At 39.1% G+C, this 12,646-nt stretch overlaps 1 protein-coding gene across 1 annotated transcript in view; it reads right to left on the bottom strand.

Moving 5' to 3' along the window:
* LOC131982739 (C-myc promoter-binding protein-like) overlaps positions 1-12,646 on the bottom strand; it is a 109,081-nt gene that overhangs the window by 73,772 nt on the left and 22,663 nt on the right. The window contains 2 exon segments of the mRNA XM_059347320.1: positions 3,546-3,792; positions 12,017-12,347. Coding sequence (XP_059203303.1) covers positions 3,546-3,792; positions 12,017-12,327 — 558 coding nt within the window. The 5' untranslated portion in view covers positions 12,328-12,347.

The following is a 12,646-nucleotide window of genomic DNA, read 5'->3' as shown; positions in this document are numbered from 1 at the left end:
GCTACATTATGCTCCCTTCATGAAAATATATTTATATGCTCTTCTTTGTTTTAAGCTCCAAAACAAAGTAAGATGTGGTTTTACGTATAAACATTTTTACTGCCAGTTAACACTAAAAATTATTATTATAATCAATCTCCCATTATCTCCAATCTTGCGCCTAGTATTTGTCTGGATGTGCTGCTTTATGTAAACTTTTATTGCATCAACCAGGATTTTGACGACTAAAATTCGATCACTTTAGTGGATGTCCTGTATAAAAAAATAGTTTTAAGTCCTATTTACATCACACTGAGATGAAGAGAAGTCAGTGGCTGTCTGGAAAAAGAAAGTCTGATTTAAAAAATCTTGTTTCCATGCCAGTGCCTCAAAGTTCCTCCACCACCATCTCTGCCTGTGTGTTCAAATGAGAGGTTAATTGTAAAGCCCTTTGTCCACAAAGGCTTGAAAGCACTATATAACTGGAGTCTATTTTCATTTATCACTTGGCCTCAATTTCAACGTCCATTTAAAGCCAGTCAGTGTAATTATCAATAAACTGGAGGAGAAAAAACAGCACAAAGATGTTCTACCCCTCCATCAACAGAGACCTACACTCCAGCATGTGCATTTACTAACTAAACCATTAGCATGTGGAGAGAAGTGATGATAAAATGTTGGAGACAATTAGTCACTGCGAGGGGAAGATGGTCTACGGTGCTGAAAATTTACAATAAATCTTTAACAGCCCGGGGCAGGACGTGAAGTTTGCAACCAGAGCTGTGCTGAAATATTAAAATGATCCTCGCAGCTTCAACATAAGTCAGATTGAAAAATTAGTGTAGCTAAATCCCAATTTTATAATAGGAACCTCTGTAGATTTATATACTGGCTCTAAACACTTCCTGGCACACTTTCTCTCAGCGTGCAGACGTTTTTCACATAGTTTCTCAAGGGGGGGGGTCGCATGTTCTCTGAAATGCCAAAAGTGGACCAAGCTGACACAGCAAGAACTTTTACAGTATCATAGTGTGTGTGTGTGTGTGTATGTGAGACATAAAAAGAACTTGACAGGACACTGGATAGAAAGAGATATTTTTTCTGCAGAACAAAAACTGGGTGAGGATTAAACCAAACACGAGAGCAGAGGCTATAAAACTCGGGGGACTTCCCTCATCAAGAAGAAACTAGACTAGAACAGGATAAACACACGAAAACTTCCTGAGGCAATGCAGGATTGTTTTAGACAATTTTCCATAATTGGATGCACTAGCGAGTATGGGTGAGTCACGAGGGGCTGAAATCTCCCTCCTAACTACTGAAAAACCACAATTAATGTTAAAAAGAAACAGGTGAGATCCTTTTCCATGACCTTCATAACACTTCAAAATGTTTCAGCACAAAGAAACACAAAGAAGCTCTACTTCTTCCCAACAAAACTCATTTCAAATCTTTAACTGAAGAAAGTATGGCCGTTAAAGCTGTCAGCCTGACTCAAAGTCACTGCAATAAAGCTCAATGTCATCTTGTATTGATGACTGAAGCTCACATCATTTATTTTAGCTTCAGCTTTGAAACGTGTAGAGGAGGATTTGATGGAGAGTGTAGCGTCAGAGTCGGGTTGAGGATTCAAGACTTTTGGCTAAAAAAAAATCACTGACATTTTGGATTTCAGACGAGGCTCTGACAGGATGAGTAATGAAGTCTGCAAATATTTAAAATGTCACATACTGACATATGTTAATACCTCATCATGATCAACACATTTCAGGAGTTATTCTGTAATGAAGAATGGGACATTTTTACCCTCAACTTGAACCCTCCACCCTCACATTTCCTTACTTCGACATTCAAGGATTCTCTTTGACATCACAAGGAGCAAGAGCAGTTAAAGTTTGAGGTGTGCAGACATAAATATAGTTTGTTGTACGTTACAATTCGGCTTTTAGAAAAGCTGTTGATTAGAACTTTTTTATGTCAAACTCTCCTTTTTGGTGCATTCAAAGATGCACCGACATTTGAGCCTCTAAAACGGTTATTTATTTTGTTGAGTTATATATTTACATAATTCTAAATGTTTAAAACAATGTTAAAGAAAAAATGTACTGTAACATTCAAAGTAATAGTGTTTTTTATTTGATGGACCATATAACCTTTAACCCTTCTAGTTGCTGCAACTTCTTGGTATAAACCAGATGATAGACCAGAGATGAGTGAAAACCATAGGTTACAGAATTAGGCTACATAAGTAAGTAATATTATCTTTTTCTGACACACAGCATCACTGTTTTGTTAACTGCTGCCATTTCGCAATTTATTAATTTATTTATCAATTAATTTATAAATGCTATTTATCAATTTATTAATCCAGTTGAGAGCTAATTTATTGATACATTTCAATATCGATCCAGCTTACCATGATGTGCTCTTACATCAATTGGCCTGTGGTGCTACCAAGTTTAGGCGTACGAAAACATTTTAATGTTATAACAACCTTTAACACTCACTTTATGTTCTTGTCAGTATGATTGTTTTGACCAAGGATAACAGCTCCAGCAGTCCTTTATTGGGCAAGCCCACGACTCAATCTGCCACATAACCATTAGTTACAGTAGCTTAATGGGTCCTCCACTCATCTAATGGTAAGTAAGGAAGTTATTGTTACATTACAAAACTATTTATATACATGTTAAATGTTAATAAAACTTTCATACATTAACTTGTCGGTGAAAATGATTTCTGCCTGAGATGCGTTGGACAGATTTTCATCACCATGACAGTTGTTTAATAATGAAGACAGCATTTCTCATGATGCCATGCTACTACATGATGTCATCAAAGTCTGTCTTCTATTACTGATTTAATTGAGACTCCTATAGCAGCAGAAATAGTATACTGTGTTTAATGAATAACGTGTCTACTTGGGATGGGAATAATTAATTTATATCAAATAAAGAGACAGAATGCAGTATTTTTTGTGCAACCCCGCAGTACATTATACAATAGAGTATGCCTTGATTGTTTTAAGAGCTCTAGGCTTTTGAAGTGAAATAAAAGTTTAATTGAGAAACACACTCAGTTACCCGTTTCTGTTATATAGGTCAATGTTCTTATATATATATATATATATATATATATATATATATAAATAAACATCTTTTATTTTGCCCATGCATATATGTTACATACAGGAGTTTGTGTAAAAATATAATGATTGATCAATTAATTGATCATCAATGGTATAGATGCTCGAATTGGCAGGTTTCTTCCAAACGCCCATTCCTAGTGTCTACACTGCACTTTCATGCATCCTTCCTGTTGCTCTGGGTGTAGAAATGTGTCTTTTTAACTCTTCTGCGACAAATTTAAGAAATGTTTTTGCAGAATGGCGCGCTAGAAATAAGCCCTTGTTTTTGAGTTTGAGCAACTAATAGCCAAGAACGTATTGCTGATTTATCACAACACCAGATGGTAGAAGAGCCTGGACACACCTCACCAAACAAAATGTAAGAAGCATGCAGCGTCCTAACAATGATTAAATGTTTTCTCTCCGGTGTTTCTCTCACCATGCTGCTGTTGAGGTTCTTCTCCACCTTGCAGAAGGTGTGCGGCGGCGTCTCTCCCTTGCTTGGGATGATGATGCAGATGTCGGTGACGGCCAGGGCACTGTGCGGCTGGCTCTCGGGTGCCCGGCGGTAGGTGACGTAGATGCGCTGGGAGGAGTTTCCGCTGATGTTGGCCGGGCGGCCAGCGGGCGTGGTCTGGATGAGGTGGCAGCCCTGCTTCAGCCGCTCCTTCCACTCATACAGCACGCTGTGGGACGAGGCACAACACGGCAGTCAGTCAAACAAAACTCAGTTCAGCGTGTAGTTATCAGTGTGATTACCTCAGAATTAATCAACACAATATGCACTCATGATCTCATTGGGCCAATCAGGCGGAGCTCCCTGTTTGAGTCTAACGCTGGGCATTTATCCCAGTTTTCAGCAGCTGACAGAATGCAGTTGATTAAACTTAATGTCTGCTTTGCACCTCATAAACTGCAAAGTAGAATTGATGAGATTCATGAAAAACCAGTGAGAGATCTATGAGCTTATAAAGTGGCACGCAGAGTGCACAGATGTCTCCTTAATTTCAAGCTCAAGGCCACTTTTAAACTAAATAACTTTTGCCAAACTCACAGGAGACTGAAGGGAAACTTCCAACTAATTTAAACTGTGGATTCTCCTGTTTCATTTGCAGAAAGTCAGCATTGAGGAGGCCTTTTAGTTTCTTTGTAACTCATAATTAGGATGCTAGTGGGTAGAAAAACATGACACTTTTCCAGCTACGTTGCATTCAAATGTCATATTCAGTATCAGGCAACAACAGAAATGTGGCAGCTCACATACACTTAGGAAAGTACTGAAGCTAAATGAGCAGCTTCAGCTGTATTCAAACCCAAATTGACAGACTAATCACTAAGTAAAATATGTGAGCTTTGCTGTGGAGAGTAATACCCTTCTTCCAACAAAATTAGGGCATACAGAATATGCAGGTTTTTTACACACAAGAAAACCTGCTAAAAATATGCAACAGACTTATTTCTCATTGCCAGCATAGATGCCTTTCTGAGTTTTTTCTGTCACTTTCTAGTTGCCAGACTCCATTAATATATTGCTCATAGATGATACTCCTGAGTCATAATGTCATAATGACATTTTATGACTAAGAAGGAAATACATTTAATTCCAGCTGGTATTTAACCTTCAAAGCTCTTCTGTAAAACAAGTTAAATTAACGACAGTAAATGTAGAAGGTTACGGTTTGACATTCTTAAACACCAGCACGCCCACGCAAATTACTTAATAAACGCACACATTTGCTTTGTAAAAATTTGCTTTGACGAATTTATCAGAAGACCTAAGTGAATTGTGAAAAGTCTGTTACAAAAGTTGCTTTCCATTTTAAATGACTGACAACGAAGCAAATAAAAGTCTTCAATTATTTCCTGCTGTTGGGGAAGAAAACCTGTAAACATAATGTTAAATTTTACAGAGCCTAACAATAAACATCTACTCCTTCTGAAAGATAACTTGTGACTCTTACGGCCCATAAACCTACACTACCTCATCAAACATAATTCTGTATTCATTTCAGCTCCATGTGAAGTGAATAAATGTCAAGTGTCTGCCTCAAAGACGCAGTTTACACATTTTTATAACTGCTGCTTTATTAAATTACATTCTACTGAGTTAAATATGGCGCTGTATTGAGCAGAAGAAATAGAAAAGGTTTTTTTCTTCTTTTCCAGTCATAGAATCAAACTGGAAAACAGCCAATTATTTCCTACTAAAGACAAAAGTTAGATATTATCAGGTGTTGGTGGGGTGGGTGGGTGCTGCTTATATGATGCTGTATTTGATGTTTATTCCTATAAACATTACTCACTGACCTCTTCTTATCTATTGAGCGTGCTTTACAGTGGACCACACTTTGACCTAAATGTACATTTGCTATTGTTGTGCAAATTTAATTTATAACTTTAATGCTGTCAAAATTATTAAAGAGATTACTGTGTTGAAGAAATGTTTTTTTTTAATGAAATTGTATATAAAAACTTTTAAAAACCTTATTTAACCAGGATGAGGTCTTGAAATTCTACCTAAAATAGTTTTATCACCTTAAACTTAATTCAATTTAGACCCTTAAATCTGATCAAATTTTGATTTTGTAGCGTCTGACAGTCCTCATACAGTCTATACATGTAAGTCGGTCTGAACATATTAACCCGCTACAGCATTGTGATGAGGCACAAGAGGACACTTGCACAAACCACTTAACAGACAAGTACTCAGAGGTACAGAACAGTAGCAGTAATTTTAAACATCCCTTTTCCATTATGCACTTATCCTCCATTACTGTTTCAAGTGGAACTCAACAGGCATTTTGAGGCACCATCTGAAAGCTTAAAAAAAGAGAACAGAATGTAAAGTGGTCAACTGGGGGATTTTTTTAAAATTTGTCTGTTTTTTGTTTTTTTATCATTTCGGTTGATGGCGATTCTGCTCTGCTCGCAGAAAGGACAAACACTGCGTGCACATCTTTGCCTGCTGTTCATCAGGATCTGTTCAGTCCCATCAGAGCCCTGCAGCTGACACCTTTTTCTTTATTGACAGAGCCAACAATTCTGCAGAACTTTAAAATGGCCTTTGTGTTTGCTGAACTAGACCCTGAATGCCTCTCCAAACAGCTGGAGTTGTGTGACACAGTCATCCCACTTGTACTAGAGAATAACACAATAAAACACATTGCATAATTGTTTTACCTAAAGCAGCTCCAAAATCATTGTGATGCTAATACAGACTTATAACTGGGAGAACGGTGCCTCTGCTATTCCCACTCTGCACCACAAACACCTGTTCCTACAATATGCAACTTTGGTGAGCGGGTACTAACTGCATTCGCTTGATGTTTGGCTCTGTTTGCAAAGTTGGCAAGTAGTTTTTATCATAATTAAGGGTGCTTTCACACCGCTAGTTTGATTATTTGGTCCGCACCAGGCAGTAAAATTGTTACATAGTAGCATACAGACTGCGTGTGGTCCGCGTTCACACATGCAAACAAACCACATTGGTCTGAATGACGTTTCATCATCTTCCGGTGGAAATAAGCGCCAATTTCAACTTTCACAATGGAGCGTCATGTTCGCACACCGTTTCTTATGTTGATCCTTGCTTTTTATATCGTCAACATAACCCATTTCTGGCAAAATATCCAGTTCCGGAATGAGCATAGCGCGTCATTTCAGGCAGAGGAGACACGCCATTTTCACCAATGCTGTCCTGCTGATGATGAGACACGCACCTTTCCAATATAGCCCTAATAACGAAACAAAACGACAAGCAAGAATAGGCTATGGCTCTTTTGGAAGATTTAATTAAATTCTACTTTAAGCTTGGTTTGAGACATGGTGAGATTCTACAGTTATTGAACATATGCGTACTTTGAGAAGGATTTTGAAATGTATGGGGTTGTACCAAATGAAACATGTATATAACAGATTAAATTAATTTCATACTAGTGTTTCCCCTACATTCATTCAGCAGCGGTGCAAATGTGTGTCAAAAAAGCTGTGTCAAAATAAGTAACACATGGCTAATTTGAATATTCAAATTAGCCATGTGTTGATAGGTCACTACACGATTTGAGCTGCAGCTGAATTAATGTAGGGGAATATTTATATTTTACAAATAAGCATTGATGCATTTCGAATAGTTTGTTTAGACCTGAGTTGGTCCAGGTTCACATTCTCACCAGAGGGACCGCACCAGAGGTTGGCATTTGTTGCGGAATCAAGCGGACCGAGATCACCTCTTTTTGGAGGTCTCGGTCCGCTTGATTTAGTGCGATTGATGCTTTCACATCCACGAAAACGAACAGAACTAAGAGCTTTTGGTTCGAATGGACTGTTTAGTGCGCACCAACTGCTGCTGGTGTGAAAGCACCCTTAGTCATAACAAATTGACATTTTACTGACAGTGGTGTAGAAGTGAATTGCACTGCTGGGGAAAACTGTAGGGGTGCTAAATTCCAAAAAAAGAAGGAAATTCTAATGTTGCTTCAAGAGACTTATGCAACAGAACATTATTCTTGAGGGGAAAAGAGCAGAGGTGGTATTTAAAATAGAACATTTTATATATTGAATGAGTAGGGGGTGTAAGTACATTAAAGTCGTGGTTCTGTTCATATCCAGTTTTAAGAGATAAAAGGACAGTTGTGCAAGTGTCAGAAAATATTTTCTTTGTACAAAATAAGTAATATTTCTGTTACAACAGGCAAAAGGTCACAACAGGTTATAAAACTATTAAGAATCTCTTATGCTATGACATTGAAACTACAAAATAAAACTTGTCCATTAATAGAAGAGTTTTAATTCGATCCACCGAGGCTATATTTATACATTTAACATCCCATCAGCACATCTTGCTGATGCTGAGACCCTCATCTTATATACAACTCTCTCTCTCTCTCTCTTGTTGTAGCTGACCGGTAGCCCACAGACGACCTTCAAGCTCTGATGTTTCATTTGTGCTCACCGTAGTGTGACTGACTTGCACACCAATGAGCTTGTTGTACTAACCTCAGCCAGAGTAGAACATAAAATACTTTCCACGGGTCAATTCTGGGCAAAATCTGGAGGCATTAACATACACAATAAGACAATTTTTATGCAGCCTTGATTGTATTTTATGGGGCAAATCCCCTTGAACTTTAGGTTAATTTTGCCCTTAGTCCCCCGATTATTCCTGACACAGACTTCAGCATATGTTTCTAACAACGTACAGCAAAAAAAAAAAAAAGAGTGCAGCCAGAACTCAAACTTGTGAACTTGGTTCTACATCACGTGCATCAACCTACATCCTCTGCATGAAGTTGTGTATGAATGAGTGTGTCTATTTTCTCCCCTTTATCAGGAGTTTAAATCCTGCTTCAGATTCCCCAAACAGATACAAACACTCATTCACCCCCACACTACCCTTCCAAACTCAGAGAAAAGGGATCAGTGCTCCCGGCAGTAATGACGTCATGTTGAGCTCTGGTTATGTTGTTGCCGTGGGATGATTTTGTTTATGCATTGTGATTGTTATGTTGAACTGTTATGTTGAACCCTGATTATGTTGTTGTGGCTGGATGATCCTGTTGATGTTTCTTAATCTTTATCTTGATTATAATTGCTATGCTGGTCATACTTTTCATGTAGGAGGATGACAGGATAGTCCTCATCAAGTTCTGTTCTGAAGGAAGCTTGTTCATTGATGCTGCTACGTCTGTGTACTCACAATGTTATTTGATGCTTGTCTTATGTTGCTGCAAAGCAAATTGCCCTTCGAGGACAAATAAAGTTGAAGCTGAAGTTGAGGACTACTTACTAAAGTTTGGGTGGATTAACAATGTTCTGGAGGTGTCAAATCTCCTTATTTTACTTTCTAGTTCTCATTATTTAAAGGAGACAGAATTGTATTAATATGAAAAGTAATCATAGATAACGCCAAGTATTCTTTCTGCAAGCTGAGCAACAACTGTATCACATGAAACAATATACAAATCTGAGGTATATCTGCACACACATGCTCTCTAACACACACAATGCTTGGTGGGTGCTGCTTATATGGTGCTGTATTTGATGTTTTTTCCTGTACACTCATTACTCACTGACCTCTTCTTATCTATTGAGCATGCTTCAAAGAGGAGCCAATATGACCTAAATGTACATTGGCTGTTGTTGTGCAAACTTAATTTATAACTTGAATGCTTTCAAAATTATTGATGATTTATATGAAAATGTATCTAAATAACTTTTTAAAACTTGATTTAACCAAAATGATGTCTTGAAATTCTTCCTAAATCGTTTTATGAACCATAATGACAAATTAATTTCATATTTACCCTAAAATTTAATCAAATTTGAGTTTTGTAGTGATGCTATTACGTCTGTGTACTCCCAATGTTATTTGATGCTTGTTTTATGTTGCTGCAAAACTAATTGCTCTTCGAGGACAAATAAAGTTGAATGTGAAGCTGAAGTTGAGGACTACTAACTAAAGTTTGGGTGGATTACCAATGTTCTGGAGAAGTAAAATCTCCTTATATTCCTTTCTAGTGCTCATTATTTAAAAGGAGACAGAATTGTATTAATATGACAACTAATCACAGATAATGCCAAGTATTCTTTCTGCAAGCTGAGCAACAACTCACTATCACATGAAGCAATATGCAAAACTGATGTCTATCCACACACACACACACACACACACACACACACACACACACACACACACACACACACACACACACACACACACACACACACACACACACACACACACACACACACACACACACACACACACACACACACACACACACACACACACACACACACACACACACACACACACACACACACACACACACACACACACACACACACACACTTCAGCTTCCCATTAGTCCGACCAATGTCTGGGAAGTGCAGCCCCTCTGGGCTATCAGCACACAAAAGCTGCTGATACGGTCTGAGCGCAGCCTCTGTGTCAGTGCCTGATAAGCACTGCACTCTGTAGTGTCAGAGGCCCGTATGAGCCTCCTTAGCATTGTCACCACCTGCCTGCTGCCAGCCAGAGGTGTGAAAGCTCTGAGCAGACAGTATTGAGTACCCCCCCTATTTCAAAAGATGTTGCTGAGGAGGACACCTGTAACGGCGCTTCTCACTAGTCCAGCTTTGTTGTTGCAAAAATCACAATGTTGAACGGCTGCAGGGTAAACAGAAATTGGCTGCTGCTGCTGTGGAAAAACTGCTGCACAGGAGGAATTTTCAGGCAGAGCTGAGCACTTCGGCTTTACAGGACCAACATGAAATGAACTACTTTTTAGAGTGAACTCCTCACTCACAATAGCAGCGCAGAGTCTCATGGTTGGTAAAAAGCTGACAACCACAATGTTTGCTGAGAGCAGCAGCTGATCATTACTAGGAATGAGACACATAATGGACACAGCAACTTGTTGCAATACAATAACACGGCCTTTTGTGTGTTAGGTAAGCTCAGACTCTGTGGGCCCTTATTACAGTGATACATTTCAGCTATTTTTGGGAAATTTCAGCAACATATGTATGTAAATCAGCCACTTTCTTGAGAATATATTCTACAGCAGATGAAGCAGATGCATCTCTTTTTCAGTATATACCAAATGTACTGCCTCACCCAAAGCATAAAAACTATAAAAAACTATTCTGCCTCTTCGTAAAAGAGCTTTTATTATATGTACCATTATCACTGTCAGCGAACCCTGTGATTATAGAGATAAAGAGCTGTATTTGTAATTATTAGGACAAATGGATTCTTCATTTTAGCCTCTGTGGTCTCAATGCAGTACGAATGCTAGAGCGCCCTGTCTATGGCTGGTTTAATACAATTGATTTTTTCCCCATAAAATTCACAGTGAAACCCACGCTTCTGTAGAATAAAGGAGATGGTATTCAGGTTAGAAATAAAGGTTTTGTTTTCCTAAAAGCACTGCAGCAAATTGTGGTTATACACCTATAGACGTTTGATCTTTCATCATTTATTCTTTACAATTTGGCTCAAAGCTTTTAAGTTAACATAACTAAAACTGAGCAGGTGATTTACAAAATACTGCAGGATGTTTTGACGCACACCAGCAGCATGACTACACCACTTTGATCCAGAATTAAAACTCTGAAGCCCCAAAGATGATGCATACTGACTTTGGTTATCCTAGGACGGTTACTCTGTTAGGTTCACATTTATGTGATTTACAACTAACAAATATTGGATGGATTTCCTTGAAGGTTATTTATGTTGCTTGAAGAAAGTGTGTAGAATGAGCACAGGAACAACCCTTTACAATTTGGAGCAGATGAAATTCATGGGGCACTTATGTTTCACTTATGTTAACATTATGATATATTGCATGACTGCTGCATTCAATTGGTGTCGGAATAATCAGAAAATTGAGTAACATGGCTCACCTGATTGGTTTCCTCTGCTCTTTGTTGTCACACAAATACTTGAAAAAACTATCAATGTGGTTTTTTTTTATGCTCTGGGTAATACAATCTTCTTTGTAGTATCCATGTTGTTCCCACATTATAACTTAAAGCTCATGAACACGCTGAAATCGGAAGAATGACTTCCTGACTAGGAAAATAGGACCATCTGAGGGGCACCATCAGCCTTGGTGGAGGTAGGCGATATCAGAGTGCAACGCAAGTTAGATTTGGTGATCCCTTAACTTTTGATCCATCGTTAAACTTTTGAATTGTTGATTTTAGTTTGATGACAGTTACATGCTAAACCAACATGGTATTGACTTCAGCAGCTGGCTCAAAGCAGCACTGTCAAAGTGCCTAAATGCAGCCTCACAGAGCTGCTGGCTTGGCTTTTAGTCATGTTAAAACACACATTTCGCCTAGTTTAAATAACACACAAAAAAAAATTTCAATAACAAAGATCAAGACTCCTTTAGTTCTTACCCCAGGTCAGTGAGGGGCGGCTTGTCTCGACCTCTCCTGTAGCACAGGAAGATCTGGGGCGCCATGAGACCGCCATTGTTAAGATCAGCTAAATGACCCGTTGGTGTTTCCTCCACGCAGGTGAACCCTGGCGGCACCTCCTCACCCATCGAGCGGATCACCACCGCTACATCGGTGATCGGTGCTTTGGGCTTGGCCGTCTTGTGGCAGACGTCATCAAAGTGGATCTCCTGGTCCAACGGCTTGGACGGGTCCGTCAGACCGGCCACCACAAAGTAGTCTGCTACACGAGGGCCTTTGTCCTCCATCATCTCCCATCCCCGCCGGCTGCCTGCACGGTTACAGAGAGAGAGAGAGGGAGAGAGGGAGAGAGAGAGACAAAGAGACAGAGAGGGAAAAAGAGAGAGAGGGAGGGAGAGGAGATTGATTTTCGTTGTGGTGGCAGGTACAGACGGTACTTGCGTCCTTGCAAAGGCAGTAAAATAAAATCTGACAGTCATAAATCTCACTGAGGAGAGGCCAGGAGAAGGGCAAATGAAAAGAGGGGGAACAGCGTGAAAAGGAGGGCTACGATTAGGTACCAGGCAGCCATTTTCAGTTCAGGCAGGCAGCTGATGATCTTTGACCAGA

This window comes from Centropristis striata, chromosome 2 (assembly GCF_030273125.1).
Source record: "Centropristis striata isolate RG_2023a ecotype Rhode Island chromosome 2, C.striata_1.0, whole genome shotgun sequence".
Taxonomy (NCBI): domain Eukaryota; kingdom Metazoa; phylum Chordata; class Actinopteri; order Perciformes; family Serranidae; genus Centropristis; species Centropristis striata.
Note: the sequence above shows the minus strand (reverse complement) of the source record. Positions and strands in the feature narration are given on the sequence as shown.